Genomic DNA, 21,281 nt, shown 5'->3' with positions numbered 1-21,281 from the left:
TTCCGTGCTCAATATGCCAAATCGTATGGACATGCTCCACCTCACAGCAGCCCCACACATGGTTCAAGAGGCTGCTGGGCTTTTGAAATGCACCCCTTTAACTGTGAAGTGGAAAATCAAAATGGGGTAATTAGAATCATAAATACAAGATTTTTGAGGAGGAGCATTATTGCTTCAAGCCCCTTTTTTCAACTTTTGCGTACAATAGTCCTCAGTTCCCTTGTTCATAACTTCCCCATGAAGCATTTCCCTCTTTTTCTTTTCTTCTTTCGGCTGTGCCTGGAGGAATTCTTATGTCTCATTCTGCTCCTTGCAGATGCCCCTGCTTAGCACAGGGGTCCATTATTTTCGTGAACAATGTTGCTTTAATTAATCCCAGAACCTGTCTGCATTTTAATACTTCACTGTACCCGTTTTGAAGACCAAGCTGGAAGTATTCTGGGTTCTGTAAGATTTTCAGTAGGGCTTGGCTTGGATGACACCTGAATTTTCTCATGACTTTAGCTTCTTTCAGTCTTTCTAAAAGTTGAAGATAAACACATACTATCAAACTGGTGTTATCAGACAGTATCAAAAAATTCAGAATGTAGGCCTGAATTTTAAGTCAAGATTTCTGTGTGGTTTTTACAATGTGTGCACTATGTATCTTCCTTGTGTACTCTTTTTTATATAGTTATAGATGTAAATGACATTTTCATATGGGTTTTTTTCTGGTCTAGTTATAGGTAGGAAGTATTTGATATGTAGGTAGAAAGATTTGATAGCAAATCTTCATTCAGTCAGTGCACCCCTGACTTCATATTGTCAAAAAGCTCAGATTATTAATCTAAACTTAGATTATTAATGTCCAAGTGTTTAATTGCTTAACTATACCAGATCTGCAAACCTGGAAAGATCCTTGCAACATGACTCTAACACGCAGTTGCTCACATGAGTGAAGTTTTGTCAACACAGACGTTCTGGCTTGCTAGCAAGTTCTTTTATTGTATTGTATTTTATTTTACTTCACTTTCTTTTATCAGCTGTGGCCGATAATGACATGCAGATGATTATTCCTTAAAAGCTAAGTTGACAATAGCTTGTATCGGGAGACATTCTATCTACTTAGAGTCTCTTGCAAATGCAAAACCAGATGGGTATTTTTTTAAAGGAATTGCATTTCATTATGCAGTCTTAGGTGAATTTTCATGTTTAAGAAGCCAGAATACAAGGGAGTGCTATATTAGTGCATTATTCTCACAACAAACAAGCCACTGTTCTGTTGCTACCTGCTTGGCCATTGTTCCCAATTGTGTATGCTTTGCAGTGGTATTTGGATGGTTTCCTGCTCTCTGCCAGCACAAAAAAGGCATTTCTGTTACAATGGCCCCTAACCACACAATGACGGCATTAAGGATTTATTTGGAGGTTTCATTATTTTCTCCTCTTTTGTTCCTTCCAGGATGTCTTCCAAGCGACCAGCCTCTCCGTATGGGGAAGCAGATGGAGAGGTAGCCATGGTGACAAGCAGACAGAAAGTGGGAGAAGAGGAGAGTGACGGGCTCCCAGCCTTTCACCTTCCCTTGCATGTGAGTTTTCCCAACAAGCCTCACTCTGAGGAATTTCAGCCAGTTTCTCTGCTGACGCAAGAGAACTGTGGCCATAGGACTCCCACTTCTCAGCACAACACAATGGTAGGTTTGCTAATGGTCTATTGTGCTTACATCCATTCTTTGAATTCTGCCTCTGCAGTAGTTTGGCACCCAGATCTGTACTTTACGGAGTGTACAAAGCACAGCTACACGTAGGGAACACGCCACAATAACGTGTAAGCTCTGACCTAGCTGGGCTGCCTCTACCCTCCACAACAAATGCTAAATCACTTGCAGTGCAGACTTTTCCTCACCTTTGCCTGATGGCATTTAGGGCGCTAAAATTTGTTAGCTGCAGTGATGTGAATTGGAAGTGTATGTGTTCAGCAAACAGCAAATGGGTTTGGAACACTCTAAGTGAGAGTCACGTTTGGCATGGTGTCTGAAATATCACCCTAATGCCAAGTTTGTGCAACAGTAAAGCATGAAAGTCTGTATAAAGGGTAGTAAAAAAAAAGAAACTTTGAGTTTTGATGATTTAAAAACTGACGTCTGATGTGTAATTCACGTCACAGATACCTACAATAAAATTCACTGTGCTTACAGGATTAAATCAACATACTGCTTTTTCACTTGTGAATTTCCGCTCTACAAATGACACTGGGCACTTAATTCTTTACACTTAGCAGCCCACTGGAACTGCATCTAAAAGGAGACAGAGCAATGCCGTGTTCCTCACCAGTATTGCAGGTGTTTGGGCCCTTCACATGGAGTGCTGATGCATTTTTAGAAAGGTTGAAAGGTGCAGGGAAAGGCACTGGAACCCCAGGACTGAGGCACAAAGCTCTGTGGTGAACACGCTAGCGCGGCTCTTGCCTATTTACAAATTGCTGTAACTTTTCTGTTAGTCCCCCACTTTGACAAGGGCACTGACAATTTTGCTAGAAGTGAAGATAATGAATGGACCTGCATATTTGAAGGCTTTTAAAAAGGCATTGCAAAATAGGTGATAGTGTATTCTCATAAAAGCCTGCAACAGCTCCACGGTGGTATTTAAGCCCTTACAGCTCATTATGCATATGTAACAAGCCCTAAGTAAAAAGCCTTAGGGATTATTATTTCTCGTAGGACCAAGTCACTGGATATTCACTGAAGCTGCTTTCCTAGACAGAATAACTCACTGATCCCGATCCATTTTCCTTCCTTTTTTTGGGCTAATGCTTAAGCTCAGACAGTGGTTTGGAATATTTAATTTTAGTTTGTGTTATTGCAACTTTACATGAAGAACATCACTGGAGAAATTACTCATGGGCAGACAACGCCATTATCTTTTTTGAGCTTGTTTATTTCTCGTCCTTTATCTTATGTTTTATGGAGATTAAATTCATTAATACACAGTTCCAGCCAGTGAGATGTTAGGATATGTAACTAATGTATGAGCTTTGCTATATTTTGGCCTATTTTAAGAGAGTGTGTTGAAGATAAGGAGTTGTTTCTGACATTTAAGTCAATAGATAAACTTGTGATGGCACCAGTAGTGTAGAATCAGACCCTAATGAAATAAAAACTTACTGTTTTCTAAGGAGCCCAGCAGGAGTATTTCAGCTACACCTCACTGAAACACTTAACTGCTCTTTAACTGATTTTGACTAACTTCTTTGTTCATTTACAGTTTTTAAGACCAAGAGGTTTAGCTGATCATCTAGTGTGACTTCCTGCTATGAAGGCTGTATTTAATGTGATGTCAAAATAGTGTGTTCTGTCTTTTTACAATACAAGATACTGAATCGTGGGGTGTTTTACACAGTTGTGCTGTAGCAGTGACACACTGCAGGCACACCTGAGGCAGTGTTTGGGGGGTTGTAAGGGACTGGTTTTGACTTCATACATATTTTAAGAATATCGCCGGTCTGTATGAATGTAACATTTTGGTAATATCTCTCTTTTATGAGGAGTGTGTTGTAAAAATCATCATCCAGGTAGATCAGAAAGGATGGAGCCTGTGTGTCTCCAGAAAGAAGGAAGTGATCAGTGTAAATGAGTAAAATTTACATAATCACTCCCTCTGCAGTTGTGGCATGTAGTTATCAGCAGAAATCACTGGATAACATTTAGATGACTTCAACTTGTGTGCTTAGCAGTGACAGAAATCATTCCCAAAGGGCATTCACTTTTTAGCATTCCATTTTTCTGCTGTTTGAATTGATATTCTGTTGTCTGTAGTCCCTGGGAAGCAGATCCAGGTGTATGCAGGTGTGCACAGAGCACCACAGTCTGGTCTGATACTGTTTTATTGACAAAGCTCCATAAGCTTCACGGTTCCAAACTTACACTTCTGAAAATTTACCCTGTTGCACTTTACCAGGTTGTAACATCTGCCAGCTTAGTGAGACAGCTCAAAATTCCAGGTAGATTTTTGTAAGCAGAGGGCAAAATTCCTGTAAAGACATTTTCAAACCTAATCAAAATTGGCAAAAATCTGCAAAGGCCATGTTCCCATCAAAACGAATAGGATATTTCTGAAGTGCAGCCATTTGAAGTGCAGCCAGAGAAAGGTTAGTGCAGTGGGGGCAAACTGAAATGCAGGAGGATCCCTGTGAACATCAGGAAATGCATTTTTCTGTGCAGGTGACTGAGCACAGGAACAGGTTGCCCGGGGAGTCTGTGGAGTCTCTGTGCTTAGAGATGTTTAAAAGTCATCTAGAGCTGGTCCTGGCTGGCTCTTGGTGGCCCTGCTTGAACAGGGGGATTGGACCAGGTGTCCTCTGGAGATCTCTACCAGCCCCAGCCAAGGCGGGGGTAACTCCATCCCAAACTTTCGCTTGATAGAAGAAACTAGATACTTACTGTAAGTAAGAAAACTCTTCTCATGATAAGAAAAGAAACAATAATTTATGAGACTTAAAACAACAGCTCAGTAGAAAATGCAAGACAAATGATTTGACTGAGATTATATCCGAGAGTCCCCTTAGGACGTTCATAGCAGGCCATAAACTTTGCAGGGAAACACTTGAGGATTACAGTATCAGTCAATAGCTCTTTTGAAGAAATCTATTAAGGCTACAGTACTTGGATAGCACAGATAGTTGTTAGCTCATCTAGGTTACAAAGGTTTATTTTCTTTGTTTCTATTTGCCTTCCTTTATGTTCTATTTGTCTGCTTTTGCAACTCTCAAGACCACTGATCTCACCAATAGTGTCTGTGTGCTAATTTCTGAAAATGAGAGATGTCAAGGCTGAAAGTACTGATTAGAGTGTACCACAGGCATGGTGTGTTCAAATCAGACCATTCTTTTTAACCATAGAATATCAATGAAATACTGGATGGGATTAAAAAAAAAAAAAAGGAAGTAGTACTGATCAAAAGGTCAAAGTGGTAAGCTGTAATTTTGCCACTGTCTAGTTGCTCCAAACTGATGACTGTGACTGTGCTGGTAGCCCACATTTGTCCTGCACTTTCAGTGGGATTCAGAATTCATTTTCAGCCGCGCTCCAAATTGATAGGAAATATTACAGTGCACTGTTCAGTAGCTTTGCTGCTTCACACTAACAGAAGTTGCAGTGAGTGAAGTTACTCCTGTGTAACTTGGGAACAATACTAAGAATGGCAGTACTGCTGCTCAAAGAGCTTTGCCTCCGCTTGTCCGAAAGAAAAGGTTGTTTAATGCTTCATTTGAATTCCCGTATCACATCCATCCTGGCCTGCGCTTCACCTGTTGGTCTGGAGTTGTCAGCATGTGAATGGTGGTGGATCAGAACAACAAGCGGCTGGAGCACTTAGCTACTATTCAGAACTTCCGAGGAGAATGGAAATCTGAATGCATATAGCTTTTTAAAAAGTCAAATAGGACTCTAATTATACTGAGCTGAAGAATGCCTATTAAAAAAAAAACCTCTCACAGTGGTTTTAGAGAAATTTTAATTTCCAGTGTACCTTTGTGCATCAAGCTTAGGATAAGTTATTGTGATGATACAATGCACAGTGTTGTGAACACCAGTGCCGTTACTGTGCCAGCTCTAATAATGAGAATTTCATTGTTTGGGGAGAGCAGTCTCCTACACTCTAGACAAAAGTGTAATTACTTTTGAACGATGTGGAATGTGCTCAGTTTAATAGCACAGAGAATAGATTCACAAAGATTCAGATAAAGCTAGCTTGGAAGCCATATGTGCAGTGTGGCAGTATGAAATTGTTAGCAGGCACCATAATTACAGCACACACACATGCACACACACACAATTTCACAGTTTAAACTATAAACTGTTGTTTTTGTAAGAGATAGACAGGCTTATCTGAACAAGACTAGTTCAATTAAAACAAAGCAGAAACGGTGGTAAGTTTGCATTTGTCTGGTGTTCTTGCCTTCCTCTCTTAATGGTAAATTGATATTTATGAGATGATGAAATTGTATTGTTGCTAACATTGCATTATAAATGTCATCACAAAAGTAGCATGTGGAAGCAGTTTCCACAGATAGCATTTCATGCTTTTATCAGAGTTCGATCTTTACACTTGCACCATTTTAGGGAATCACTATGTGGGCTGTTAGGAAAGGGAATAAATCAAAAAAGAATCAGTCAGGATCCATCAGACAGCTGTAGAAGTTACCTACTGCACTGTTTAGTCCAGAGCCTGGAAAACTCTCTGCAGTCCTTGAGAGCCAGCTGTGATAGAGCCAGAAGCAGCTTTGATAACCCTCCTATCTGCCTGACAAGTACCTTGCATTCAAGTTAGGATAATCTGCCTGTCCTCCTTGTCATGATCCCTGTTTTCCCAGATCTCCAATCCTGACCCATCCACTAGTGCAAGTCTTGCTTGCACTACTTGCCAACTACTTGATGTGCAGATCCTGTCTAAGGCACGTAAACAAACAAAAAAGGTGTCCTAATTCTCCAGGTGAGGCAGAGATCAAAGCCATAGTGCAATTCAGGACCAGTGTGCTTTTATGGAACCTCCCTAGGCTTATTCAACCGTCCTCTTAACACAGTGACTTTTGCATACTTGTCGCCGTGGAAAACCAGAGTGGATACATTATTCTGAGCAGAAATCAGTGGGCAGAAAGACTGGCTGAAGTTTGAGGTGATCCATTGCTGTTTGGATCAGACTTTGAAAGGTCCAAAGGTTGGTTCAGGGCAATAAGTAAGTAATGAAATAAGGAAACCTTTATTTTTCATCCCCAAGCAGGAAGGTTAGGACTACATTTAAACCAGTAACTTAACCAATCACGAGCAAGTTTATAATATATAAATTGCCTGGAATACAGGGTGCAGATGACTGTAGTTTTTAAAGGCCAAGAAGAGAAGTGGAAACAGCAGTTGTTTGTTTTTGCGGAAGATCATCTTACTGTGAAGCAGTCACGTTTTTAATGGATTCATTTGAATGCAGTTAAGCAGAAAATAATCAACAGAAAAGTAAACACCTTTGTTTTATGGAAGTGCTGGGAACTGTATGTGTCCATTGTTTGCAAGTGGTTATGTGCCTAGGAATCAATTCATTGACTTCATACTGGAAAATATCTTCATTTAAACTTCCTGCATAAATACTAGTAAAATCTAATTCAAGTGAATAGATGAAAAATTCCACAGAAAAAAAGAGATAGGTAGAACTGTAAAGTCCACATTTGGTAGGAATATTTGAACCAGATGGTCTCTCTTCTGAGGAAGAGAAAAGAGCTATTAAATGCCCTATCAAAAAACTATGTGAGCGAAAAACTTGGTCATCTTTCTAGGCAAAGGAGATAGCACAGATTTGAAACAAAATTTTGAAGTTTATCAATTTGAGGAGCACTGATGAGGACTAGGATATGGAGAAAGCCCCACAAGGAATGCAAAACCAGTTTATAGCAAGGATCCAAAGAGACTACATTTAAGTGTTCCTACTTCTTGATACGCTTTTTGCTTCCAACAGTCACTCCCTAGGTGTGAGATAACAGAAGTAGGATCTATGAGATCTTCTCCATCCTATCAAAGTCAAACAGCTGTGGACTTTGTGTAGTTTCTGCAGTCCAGGTCCATCACCTGTGGCTCACTGCCCAAATTTATTCTGAAACTCTGCCTTTTCTGTGGTGACAGTGAATCTTCCTGGTGTTGTGGTGAGACACAAACTCTGCTGCCAGATAAACACCCAGTTCTCCATGGTTCTGAAACGAAGAAATGTAGTTTTATGTTTCTGTGTTTTTCCTTTCAAAGGATGAGTTTACCTTCTTTGGCCAAGCTTCTGTGCTGTTGAGAAGCTCTTGGCCTTGGGCTGTCAGTGTAGCCATGATCAGACCAGAGAGCAGCACAGCAGACTTCCATACTCTTATCTGGCTCTTGCCTCAAGGCAAGGCATGTGGGAATCCCAAGCTGATTATGCTTTGCCCCCTACGTAGCACAAACTCCTACTTTTGCACACCACCTTGGCTCATTTTTGCTTCAGTAGTTGTTCATTCATTTTAGAGCTTCCAGAACAGTTTCCCCATGTTCTTTCTGTTTGCTCCACACACTTGTCATGTCCACATTACTTTCTCTGAGCAGCTGGTATGGCTTTCTCCCTTTCTTTTCACTGCAGGTGCAAATTTCTATTTATTTTCCACCCTTATGAGAGCTAACATTACTCTATCAGTTTCTGTCTGTTTGCAGTTGTCCTCTGAAAACTTTTCTCTGCCTTGTCCATTTTCTTCCTCTGCTTGTAGTCATATTTACCTTAGTAATTTTTATTATTTAATCCATTCTAAAGCTTTTTAGTAAATACTAAATGAAGACATTGCACAGTAAAAATAGGTATTGTGCTATTTGCTTGGACAGAATGTCAATAAACCAGAGGATGGTTGGGTTTTGATATGCAGCTCTACTTTCAGCAGAGATACACCAAACATAAAAGGCATTGTGAAGTGTTGGTCATGGTTTCTCGAATTTCAGGGTTGCAAGGAATCCCTGTGGTTATAAAGTCTGACTCCTAGAAGTGCCAGAACTTTCTGCTGCACTCAATACTCACAGTCATGTTTTACAGTGTCTTGTCTCACTGTCGGGTGTTTGTGTCCACAGGAAGTTACCCACTGCAGTTACAATTTGAAGCATTTCTTTATTTTCAGTGCTTTCAATGGATGAGTGACATGCTCATGGTTTTGCATTGACTCTTGAAGAATGATTTTTCAGGTCCTACAAAATCCAGTTGGATTAGGCTGTGCCAAGGCCAGCTTGCTTTCTCTAATTTTTCTTTTCAGATTCACCAAAAGTAGTGATGGTTATAATGGGAATGAAATGTGGCTCCAGGCAATTGCTAGCATTTATGGTGTCGTGTCATCCAGTCATGTTTTTTCCCTTTCATGGAGCTAACTGCTTCCTCTTGTCTTAAGTACATCAGTGAAATACCACTGCCTTCTCCGTTGTAATAAAAGAAGTTATTAATTTTCTCTAGAAATTCATAGCTGGGGAAGGACCTTTGGCAAATCAGACTGCAGATTTCAAGATGTGTTTGCTTAGGAATGGGCATCTCCCATAGGTGGGTCAGCTCCTGAGAAGCGTTCAGAGACCTCCTTACAAGGGGAGATTGATGTGCTGCAATGTTTCTGAACCAACCAATGTTCCCAAGTGTTTAAAAGACAATGAAATGGAGGAAACAAACTTTCTTAAGTAAAAAGAGTCCTTTATGCCTGGGGTAGCAAGCTTGTCTGAATAGTTTGGCCGGCCTCATTTCCAGATTCTCTTTAACACCCTGAAGTTCTTTGTTTCTCTTTCCGGTTTAGTTGCAGTTGTGTGATCAGATAAGGCGTTTTTGCTCTTTGCAAAGGAGAAGTGGACTTGGTGAATCCCATGAATTTAGCATCACTAGATAAACCAGTGACAGTAACCGAGTGGAGCTGTGCCCAATTTAACTCAGGATAGCTTTTGCCAGAGCAGTGTAAACAAAACTGTCATTCTACATGGAAATAATCTGCTCCAGCATCCTTTTTTATGCTTCTAAAATGGAATCCACCCCAAGCAAAAAAAAAAAAGAAAAAAAAAAAAAAAGAGCTCTGAAGATTAACTTTTTGTAGTATGTACAGGCAGCAGGCAAATTACATAGATTGTCCAAAACATAGACCAGTAAAATCTAAGATCAGACTGTTATTATCTTTATTTATATTGTACCCAGAGCATGATTTATTTTTATAGAGACAGAAAAAAGAAACATTCCTGCCCTAGAATGCTTAGCTTATGACCCTGTTCCTGCAAAATAATCTGGTTGATTGGAACCTAATGCTGATGGTAGCAAGAGGGAGGGAAGGAGAGGTCACTGACTGTAACTCCTTCTGCAGATAGCTTTTGTAGGATTGGGGTTTGATGACAGAAAATAAGAAATATTATAGCAAAAGGTAAAATCCTTCTGGCATCTCAAGACTGAATTACTGGGGTAGATTGTATGTGTATCTCTGCACTAAGTCATGTCATAAGTAGAAGCCTGCATTGCTTATTAATATTGCTAGCTGGAAATAATGCAAAACATCCATGCTTCAGACTCTACGCTGATTTTCAGAGTGAATTTAAAGTGTGTGTTTCATCTCTGTAACTGTAAGTGAAACTTTCCCCTTCTTTTCATTGTAAACTGCTGCAGTTGTAATCAGGAGAGCTGCTCAGGTTTGGATCCATCTGTGTTCAAAGGCAGCGGCGTTTGCCGAGGATCTGCAGTTTTCCAGAAAACAACCAAATGCAAGTGCAGAGCTTAGCATTTGGGATTTAGGACTCTGTTAGGAGCGAGTTAGTTTCTTGTACAATTTCCAGTTAAATTTACGGAGTCTCAGTGGTAAGTTCCTGATGATTATTGGAGTCTTGGTGCAGCATGAGGACATTTTGGCTTTCTCTCATAGAGGAAAGAAGTTATTTCTTCTCAGAGAAGGGAGTTGGCCACTAACACATAATCCAATGCTGTGTCAATCCTAATGTCATTTTTGGGGGAAGATTCAAGGGTGAAGTCTGCTCAGACTATATGTTTAAAAAGTGTGTGTTCAGAAGTGAGCTAGTAAATTTAGGTTTAACCTCATGGTTAATGGAAGGAAATAGGGAATAGTGGAGCATGATTCATTTTGTCCTAACATATCTTGTAAGTAGGTCAGGGAACTCACACCCTAGAAGTGCCTATTTTTCTTCATAGGTTACAACTGGAGCTTAGGGTGTTAAGCTCAGCTGTTGATCCCTATAGTTTATAAATCTGTAGTTAGGTAACTTCAACTAAAAAAGCCTTGAGTGAGAGGTGATTGCCTGGCCATAGCATTTCATAATTCATTGTTCATAAGTAAAAGTTTGATATACAGTGCTTATATCAAAGTACTGCTCTGTTGGCAGTAGAAAACATTCTGCATCTCAGAGCTCAAACCACTCAACTCGAGTTTGTAGCCTGCATCTCACTAATGACAGAGGGTGGGTCCATGGTACATTGTTTTATAAATATAAAATCCGCAAATACCCCTTTCTTTTTTCCCCCAAATTCTTAAATTTATATTGTCTTGACACAGGGAGTAGCACAGAGTGTGGGGGAGAGCAGATTGAACCTTCACAACATTCACATGTGTAAGACTTATTTAAGTTCTCTTTATCCTCTGGAAAACAGTCTTCAGAATTTCATATATCTACAAGCAGACTTGAAAATAGTGTGATTCAGTCCTGCAAAGAATACATCTGTGGCAGATGATGTACTTTTCCTGTTTGCTTGTGGCCAGTGTAAACTTAGCTTTTGGGCAGTGACCATAGCTTCAGTTTTGAAGCTGTCAATATGAGTATTGGGTAATATATTGACACAGGGCCACGGTGAATTCCCGAGCTTTCCTTGTGAATAAGCGAATTTGACTGAAATACTTACTTTTATATTTAGAACCTTTATCATTACATTGCTCTGTAAAATACCACAAAGAGTTGTTTGGCTTGTAATTTGATAAATATTAGCAAAAATGGCAAGTTTTCAGTTTCCTGAGTGAAATTAGATGGTATTTCCAGCTTCCGGGTTGTTGATTTATCATGGACAATTCACTTTTGTTGTCTATGGAAATTATACTTGGAATGGAATACAATGGAAATTATACTTGTCCTTCATCCATGATGGTCTGTGATTTATCAGTGTTGCCACACTCATGGAGACTATTGAATGCCAAACAGGGAGATTGGTGTTCAGCTCACCAGAGTTTTGGCACACAAAAGTTAGGGGTTTGGGCAGTCTTTACAGCTCATGGAAAAAGATAACCACCCGCCTAGAAAAACCTTTCCAGTCTTAAAATAAGCATCCAGGACAAGAAAGATGAATGACCCTCTAAAAGTGCTTGTCTATTGACTATAGAGGGAGCCTTGATGGCTAGTTTAGACTAGATGTCTAATTTGGGGCTAAAAGTAGGTGAGGGTAATGCCATTCACAGTTTGTGCTGTTAAAGAAATAACACATATTCCTGGGCAAATATTCTCTCGTATTTCTGTAGAAGTAACCATGTTCAAGTTCATCCTTTTTTTTTCGGGGGTGGGGGGGAGGTTGTGTGTGAATATTCTAGCAGACTTTTTTTTTAACCAGTACTGATGGTATTTAATGGGGTTTTAAGAATTGGATAGTCCCTAAAAGCAAATCTTTTGTTGTATATCTGTTTAGTAGTGTTAAGTTCAAATAACAACGTGTTGGTTAGCAACACGTATTGGAGAATAAGGTAATACAGAACACCTTAAAAAGGCTATTTTGAGAAGATTCTCTTAGTATTGAAAAGTGGCATTAATTCTAGTGGGTTTCCCCTTTAAAGTTTAGGGAATTATCAAATGTTATTAGAAATTCAAGTGCTTAATAAAGCATTTTTCCGTCTTAGTATCAGCTGCAGTGAACATCAAATTTTATTATTCAATTTAATTGATTACAGAGTACATATGTAACCTGCTAAAAATTTGATTTATCCTTGCTTGGTCATTTCTGCAAGTCCAAATGCCATGCATAGGCATAGTAGAGAGACCTAGTGACGTATTAGTTAAGAAACTGCAGTTAAATTCCGGCTTTACTCTGTAGAAACCTGTCTGCTCTGCATGTTTTAATTCTACTTATGTCCTCCTCTGTGTTTAATCCAGAAAGTGGGTATATGTACATGTGCACAGCTTCACATTTTGGCAACACGTTTGCTATATTGTGTGCTGTGACTTGTATCGTGCCTGCAGGCCATAGGAAAACGACACAAATTAAATGTGAAATAGAAGGAGACATAATTTAAAACTTGCATGTTCTAGAGATGCAGTATGGCATCTGAGAGTTGCAACATATTGCAAAAAATTCCCCCTATTTCCCCAACAAGAAGCCCATGTTTTCAGCTGTGCAGGCTGCTGGAGACACAGGCAGCTTCCCTGGCTGTTTGCTGGGAATAGCTGTCACTGCATTTATTTGAGGCACTACCATGACCACTGCTACACATGCTCTGTCTCCTTCTCGTTCCTGTCTAACTGCACAGGTCAGTGTTCTGCTCTGCCCTCTTCTGTGGTTCTGTAATTATATTTATTTTACACAGACATGCGACTTCCCTTTTCCCTTTTACATATGTTGTTTTGCTTCATGCTGAGAAAACTCCACAGCCTGACAGGGCGCTTTTTTTTTTTTTTTTTGCCTTTTTTTTTTTTAAGCACTCCAAATTCTATCCAGCTTTAAACTCTTATGTTTATAACCCTGAATATCTCTAAAATGTCTTTACCTAAAACACTTTATGGTTTTATTACCAGGTTTATGCCAGTAATAATATTCACATCAGCTTTCTTAGGGATAATCTTTAAGCAGAACCTAGCAAGAAAGGCTTTGAAAACTATCATTCCCAGGAACGCAAATCTCGGAACATGAAACATCGGTTTAATCGCCCCCTCTGACAACTTAACACGACAGATTGAAAAATACAAGCCGATATGGAAGTGGGATCAATGGATTATCAAAGTCCTAAACATCTTTTCTTGGAGGGGGGGGAGGCGGGGAGCTTTGGGGTCCATTGGCATGCGTAAAACATGAAGTTTGCATAGCTTACCACAGATCTGCTGCTGCCTGACTGGCAGGGAAGTTGAGAGGGAGAGAGAGAGATTTACATGAGGGAACTCAGGGGGCTTTGTCACGGCAATTGTATAAAGTGATACACAGTGCAAATCGACTCGAGCATGTCCCTGGATAGCAGGCGGTTTACAGCCTCTTCGAGCAGAGATTACTGCTTTATCTTGTCATACTAAATTAACGTGGCAGCACACTGTTAAACAGTGGTGACCTCTTCATCTGTGGAAATTGCTGCCTAGAGGAGAGATGGTATTTAAGACTCTCTCTCTCTCTTTTTCTCTCTCTCTCTTTTTCTCCCCTCCCCACTTTTTCTCCCTATCCCCCTCCCTCCCTCCCTCCCTCCCTCCCTCCCTTTTTCCCTTTCTCTATCTTGTCTTTTTTTTTCCTTTTTTTTTCTTTTTTTTTTTTTCTGTAGGGCCCTGAGGCATTTTTGGGTTAGGTTGTAACATTAAAGACAAAAAGAAAGAAAGAAGGGGGGAAGGGAGAGGCTTTTAACATCAAGGTGACAACAGCTATGTGTTAATTGGGCCTTTGTTGTTTGATTAATAGCCACTTTGGTGTAGAATATTAAGACAGTTGTTTGGACAACTTTCTAAAAATGACATGTCCTTTCAGTAAACTGGGATTAAGCGATGTTCTCTGGTCTGCACGTTTTAACTCCTTATTGTTATTGCATTTATTCCTAAGCTTGCTGCTCTTTTGGAGCGAGCTTTCCATCCAGCACTGCTGGCACCATCCTCGGCTGGCATGGAATGCCACAGCTCTCTCCAGGGGCACTCCAGGGAGCTGCTCTGGGACTGGTGTTACTGAGGGTCAAGGTGATGAAGATACCTCTGCAGTGTAGCTGGGCTCTTGTGTTAGGCTGTGGTTTAGAGCTGAATGATGCTCTGAGAAATGCAGCTGAGCGGGAAATGGGAAACAACCATTTCATTGGGCTGGTAGTGTGATACAGAAGAATGGAAAAATTAAATCACTCATTGCCATCTGTTTCAGTAAACTGAGTCAGTGACGATGAGGATGATATCTCTTCCTTAGACCAGGTTTTCTCTTGTTGACTATTCTGTTTACTGTGCAGTGTTTCACCGTGGGTCCTGTCCAAAGCTCTTTGAAGTCAATATAAAGACTGCTTTGTCTTTAATAGGCTTTGGATCATGGCCCACATGACCTTAGGCAAATTATTGCAAATCAGCGTCACAAAGTGCTTGGAAATTTGCAATACATGTCCACAGTATTAATTTTTGATATACTTTTAACAGACAGTTGGAAGGCCAGGTGAAGTCAGGTTGGGCCGCTTGGTTTTGGAGATACCCACATGTGCTAAAAATGGCACTGTCATGGGTGGGTGTTGGGGTGAAGGAGGCTTTCCCTACCTCTTCCTCTGCTGACTAACGAGTGTTTAACAGGTTCTGCTCCTAGGCTGTTGGGGTTGCCAGTTGACAAGAGAAAATGCTTTCACTTCAAAAACTCAGCACTGACTCGGGGATGCCATAGGACTTTGACTACTTCAGTCATATGAAGATGGCTGTAGAAATTTAATGATACATATGAGATGGAAAAAGACTTGAAGATGATCTAGCTTGGATTTTTCCTTGCTGTAGACAATTGTTCCTTACTGTGAATTTCTTGAGCTGCCACCTACACACAGATTCATGCAAAATTCTGTGCGTTTTGTATTGTACATTTTGTATGTAACATTTTCAGAGGCAAGCTTTTATTCACTTCCCTGGGATGCCAGCACAGCTTATTTTTGCAGCAGAATATTTGCCATTTCAGATGCAATGTATCTGTGAACACTGATGTTATCATTGTTTTCTTTGGTTGAATTTTCAAGGCCATTGAGCTAAGCATTTATACTAGAGATATGGAAAGGACTTGACTTCCTGATTTATTATTTGTAGAAATCAATGCATTTGATAATTTATGTACAGCTTACAGAGGCCACCTAAGTGGCTCATGAATCGATCAGCAGCCAGCAAAAATGAAAGCTAACGAGCTCATTTCAATAGCAAGTTGCTCATTAGCAGGTAGGCTCACTGATCTTTCAGGTTTTCCAGTTCAAAGTCACATGCTTTTTCCATGTTCTCGGAAGAAGTAGTTTCCTTGCAAGAACAGAAACAGAACAAAAAAGCATGGCAAGGTTTTGAACATTTTCTCATCGCTTTGACATAAATGTTTACAGTAAATGCTTGATGCCGGGCTAGAGGGGCAGCCACCTAATGGTCTCAGTCTGTGCCCATCACTGAAGTGACATCAACTTGCAGCCTCTGAAATAGAGTTTACTGAGGAACCAGCAGCAGATAGGGGAAGAAGAGGATGGAGGCCTTTTCTGTGTTTCTGCACAGAAATCTGTCCATTCCCAGCAGAGCATTTTCAGTCCGGATTTTCTCCAGCTCAGAAGTCGTCTGAGGGATGCTAACAGGTAGGCAGGGTGTCCTTTCTTCCATTCCTAATCAATACTGTAACCCATCCTGGTTAGGTAACACCGAGCCTGTGTCCTTCTCTCTCCTGGTAATATCTGATGCCTCGTTTGAAACACTTCGCTGCTTCCAGGAGGATTTTTGTGGGGAATACACAAGAACTAACTTGTTTAGCTCAGTAGTTATACTTCTTGGTAGAGATACCAAGCCCTGAAAAAACATGGGAATTAACCTCCCCCTAGAAAGTACTCTAAGGATCAGTACTGAGAAGTACTGCAGATTTTATGTCCTAAGGCTTATAAACATGCCTGAGAGCACAGAACTGTTTTTAGCTTTGTGCTTTAATCAAGTACATTGGTGTCCAGCACTACTGTTTGGTTTTTTTTTTTCTTGTAGTAAAGAAGCAAATTCATTATTAATCTTTTTGAAAGGTAAACCCACTGCTTTAATTACCAGTCTTCTGATAGAACATTCTTGAATCCTTACGTTGCTTGTATATGTAAGTATATATGTAAAAATATTTAGGTGTGTAAATACAAACACATGTACGTCAGCTATCTCCTTTAAACATGAGGAATAAACCACTCCTAATCAGACTGAAGAAAACCCGAAAACACAGTTTCTTGACAGAGTTGCCTGAGGCTCCTGCAAAAGAGGGACTCTCAAAACATATTTTAAAAATATTTTTAAAAAAGACAGATTTTCCAAATCTCAGGAATAGATTTTCAACTGCCTGATTTGGCTTGAAATGTGTTGGCTGAATCAGTTTCTTTTTCTTTTAAGTAAGTCTATAAAGCTTTGATGAATCTGGCTCATTGTTTAGCACTTATCTCATGAGTAAAGCTTGAGAGGTTTGGCTTGAAACTTACCAAATCACATCTTTGGAAAATGGCCCAAGCCTATTGATTTATCTGGAAAAAAAAAAAAAAATTCCAAAGCAAAACACAACTAAAAAACCCTGATCCAGCTTAGTGAGTAAGTCCCTTACAGATCTATAGAGCCCCTACTGAATGAGCCCATCTCTTTCTCACCATTTGTCAGCCCTGCACTTCGTGGAACTGTGGGGCTGAAAGGGATTGGGAGAGGTCATCCAGTCCCAGCTTCAATCCAGGGATCAGCTGTACCAATGTCATTTCTTTCACATAATAGTCTGACTTCTTGAATTTACTCAAGACAGGAGACTTAGAACCTCCCAGTCTGTCTGGCCCAGAGTATTGCTGTCTCTGCCTTTAGAAAATAACTCCTGTGTAATCTTTCCTGCATCAGTTTTCTCTCATTATTTCTTGTCCCAGTGACCGCAGCAAAAGGAATTTTGCTGCTTTCTACAGTAAATGCTTTTGTATTTGAAAAGTGATATCGCATTCCCTTGTCTCAAACTTTTCTTTCAGTATTAGAGCTCTTGTCTCCACCTTATTTTTCTAAAAAATCTTTGCTGTTTTGTTGTTTCTCTGGAACAACTTACAGTACAATCATTCACATTTTAACAGCTATGTCTCCTGCTTAAAAACAGATGCTTTTCCATTCATGACAGTGGTGTCTGCAGCAGGTGAACTGAGATGCTACTGAAAAGCTCTAGTTCCACGTGAAAACTTGGTTTTCTTTTGGTTTTTTGTAGTTCTGTTCAATTAACTTGCAGTTAAATCCTCTCTGGTGCATTTTCTGATGGAAGGAAGGCTTTGTGTGCTGCTCTCTTTTGCAGAGGTACCTGGCAGAAGACAAGTTTGGGGGCTACTTAGCTTTGCTGAGCTCTGAGTGCATAGCTGTGGAATAGCAAAATGGATTATAGTGCCTCCTGCATGTCCAAAGAATTGCCAGTAAAGTCTGACTACAGAATCTTTTCTCAGCAGGAGGGGGAAGAAGAAATGTTGAGTTTCCAAGACAAGGAGTTGGCAGGGAGGAAAACTTTAACATTTAAGGCATTTGATCTGGAAATCAATGGAAAAAAATAAACATCAGACCTCATGATATCAATTATGAGAGTCATGTTTTAAAAGTGCTCAGTCCCCTGAACATGATTATTTTAATGTGTGTAAGGTAAAGTGTGCAACAGATTTAAAATCAAAATCCATTTCCTTTTATTATCTTTAAGGAATAAACTGTTTGTACAAGCTGAAATAAGGTAACTAATATGATGAGGGTTATGCTTTTCTGTATATTATGAATGTAATAAATCCTCTGTTAAAAAGGAGTTACCAAGTCAATCTTTCTGCTTTAGTAGATGACATTTAGTAGAAATTGACCTTGATATCAGTCAACACTTCTGTTCCTTTTACTGTGTTTTAGGCTACTTGATAAGAGAAATGCCTCTTCCACTTAAAATTATTCTTTCTCCCTTGTGACTTTATTTTTACATTTTGGGATTCTTGCCTTGTGACCACCAGAAAGAGGGCATGAGCCAACTGGGTGAGCTGTTTGTGCTCCTGGAACTTGATGCATTTTTACAAAGCAGTGAATTAATCTGAAAGGGAGAGCAAAGATGAGGAAAGTGGTTCATTTGCTACACACCACTCCTTTTTTTGGAGCTCTGCTGTGATAACTGCAACTCCAGTGGTGAATACCTGGTGAATCTTCTCACCTGTGCATCTGAGAGAGGCTGGAGATCAGTCTCGGGTGCAGTGCAATAAAGGGGTGCAATAAATACTTCCAAAAGAAAACCAGTATGCAAGACAAGATGGCAACAATAAATGAAATTTCCACGTGATCATGAGAGAACCTTCACATGGTGAAGCTGTTTTCTTTCCACTCTCCCCCCTGACCCTTTCCAGTACAATACTTTGAACAAACTTCAATCTTTGGAAGTGCAAAGTGCTTCTGCAGTCAAAAAGTCAAAGTAGTTGATGACAGATGACAGCTGCTGATGAGCAGCTCAACCCCATGCTTCAGTGAGGAATTTGGGTAGAATATCACAACTTAAAGGTACTATAGAAATTTTACAGAATTAACAAAAACCACAGGTCTTGGAGTAAAAGGAATAAAGTTCACATGGTGGTAGGAAAATGATGGTCAGCTCACCAAATAGGAATATTGGGAATATCATCCTTGGGCTGTAACTAAAAGTGCAAAAGAGTAGATAGGACCAAACATGTCAGAACTCTTCTGAATTTTCTGCATGCGTTTCTAAGCCTTTGAAGATTCCTGTAAATACAGGATATTAGCATATATTATTTCTGAGAAAGAATATGGAAATAAAAAAAAAAGAAAAAAAACCAGAAAGCTCTGAGGTTTTGTAAAAGCCAGTGTGAATTAAGGGGCAGTCCTTTAAAATGGATGGCTGTGTTAAAACTGACTGGAGGACTTGCCCCAGGAATTGTGGTAGGAAATAGCTCTTCATCACTGGCAAAAGATCAGTTTGTTCCGTTATACAGTTTCCTTTTTTGCTTCCAGATTTATCAGTTCTCTGTCGGGTAGTCTTTTGAACTGTTTTGATAAATAATTGTACTTGTGAAGGTTAATGGAGTGTCAGTCCCTTATTTACTCTCAAGTCAAATGTGGTGCATGCTAGTCAGAAGTGTAGCTCATGCTTCATGACCAGCTGACCTTCATGCTTTAAAGTGTGGTTATAGTCAGATAAATGACTGTAAAAATGACATTAAAGGGTCCTATGTTTTCTGTCTTGCTGTGGCTTTCGAGGTCAAATTTAGTTGCATAAAAATATGATATTTTTATTAATTGCCTATAATGCTATAACTTAACCTGGGGTTTGAAAATATGCTGTGTCTTTTTCGCTTCACATCATCCCTAGTAATAAACACTTTACAAATGGTACTTAACTATTTTGTTGATAATATGTCAGCAAAGCAGAGTCCAGTTCTTTCTTTTGTAGCTGTATTGAATCTTCAGTGCTGAGGGCAGTTAAAAAAAAGACAGTCAGTAAAGCAAGCAGATAGACATGACTCAGAAAATACGTGGGGAACAAAGATGTAGAATATAGGTGACATTTTAAAGACACTGTTCTGTTTATCCCCATATCTCCTTCTGAATCCCCAGGTTCAGAAGGAGAACACAGATACTTTCATCTAAACTACTAATCTGTGTCAATCTCAAATTAATTCAGCCTTGGAGTCAGAAGAACAACCAGCAATTTCCAAAGGTGTCCGTTGCTGTCTGTTTTCCAGTTTATTTTCATCGGTATCTTCACTGGATGTTGTAAAGCATTTCTTTTCAGTAGTGCTTGAGCCCTAAAGTAAAATTTCAGATTAACTACTAAAATTTGAGGCATTTTAACAGCTAATTCTGGCTGTATTTTGTGTATCACTCTGCATAAGCTGAGCTCTTAACTTACTCTTACTTCTAAGGAAGGAAGTTTTACTTTGAATTGAAGTGAATAATAGCTGACATGAAAATTAATAAACAAAAGGGCTTAAAATGAAATGTGTTCAGGAAGTGAGATTTCCAGGACAGTTTAGTCTTCTGCAAAAGTGCTCCCATTTTTCACTGAAAATAACTTGTGGAGTTAAATGCAATTTGCTCTTGGGGATGTTCTGAAACTCTTGCTGAATCGCTCTGTGTTCTGGCCAGCTCCTGTAGAAAAGTAAATGTGCTGAAATCTGGAGAAGCACGTTGATAATCAGTATCTTAATGGAAAAAAGTTTACTGAAAGATTGGGTTATTTAGGCTGTCCTCAGGAGTTCTCCGTTCAGTCACTGGAAATATAATTTAGGTATTGCTGTGTGATTCCGTGGGCCTTCCTTAATCCCAGGTTTTCTCCTTCGAAGGTGATGTTTTGGCTGATTTGGGTAATTGTGATTTATGTACCACCAGGCTGGATGAGTGTGGGGCCAGGTTCAGACTGGTCCTGGACTGTTCAAACCGGATCCAACCGCATCAGACGGATTCAGACTGGTTCTGACCAGTTCAAATAAGAGCCAGCTGGTCCAAACCGGTTCTGACTGGTTCAAATCTGTTCGGACCTGTTTGAACCAGTTGGATCCAGTTGAGATCAGAATTTGTGGCACAGTGTTACTGTAACATCTTTTGACCCTCTGTGTTTGAAAGTTTCTCCAAACCTGAAGTTAGAAGGCGCTGTAATGTTTGATTAACAAATCAAATAAATCAAAGTATATTGAGAAGAGCATTATACAAATGTGTGAGTGCAGCCTCTAGTACCATCAGAGGTGCTGAAAGGAGGTTTGGGTGCCTTTCAGAGGCACCAGTCTTACAAATCTTACTTCTGCCTCCTTGTACCACACAAATAAGCTCTAAGCATAGTTCCCCTTTCTAATGTCATTTGCATGTGATTTTCACTCTTACTTCACATAATTGAATCTATCCAGGCAATTTATTTTTCAAATA

General features: G+C 39.7%; 1 protein-coding gene across 11 annotated transcripts in view; it reads left to right on the top strand.

Moving 5' to 3' along the window:
- Nucleotides 1–21,281, top strand: part of SOX5 (SRY-box transcription factor 5) — a 283,017-nt gene that overhangs the window by 34,811 nt on the left and 226,925 nt on the right. For 8 of the 11 annotated variants that reach the window (XM_085049152.1, XM_085049151.1, XM_085049147.1 and 5 more), the window contains exon 2: nucleotides 1,442–1,673. In XM_085049152.1, coding sequence (XP_084905278.1) covers nucleotides 1,442–1,673 — 232 coding nt within the window. The remainder of the gene's footprint in view (nucleotides 1–1,441; nucleotides 1,674–21,281) is intronic. The other 3 variants (XM_085049155.1, XM_085049154.1, XM_085049153.1) reach the window with 1 other exon arrangement.

The sequence above is a fragment of the Lichenostomus cassidix genome, chromosome 1Aa (assembly GCF_008360975.1).
Source record: "Lichenostomus cassidix isolate B80296 chromosome 1Aa, HeHo_3.0, whole genome shotgun sequence".
NCBI lineage: Eukaryota > Metazoa > Chordata > Aves > Passeriformes > Meliphagidae > Lichenostomus > Lichenostomus cassidix.
Note: the sequence above shows the minus strand (reverse complement) of the source record. Positions and strands in the feature narration are given on the sequence as shown.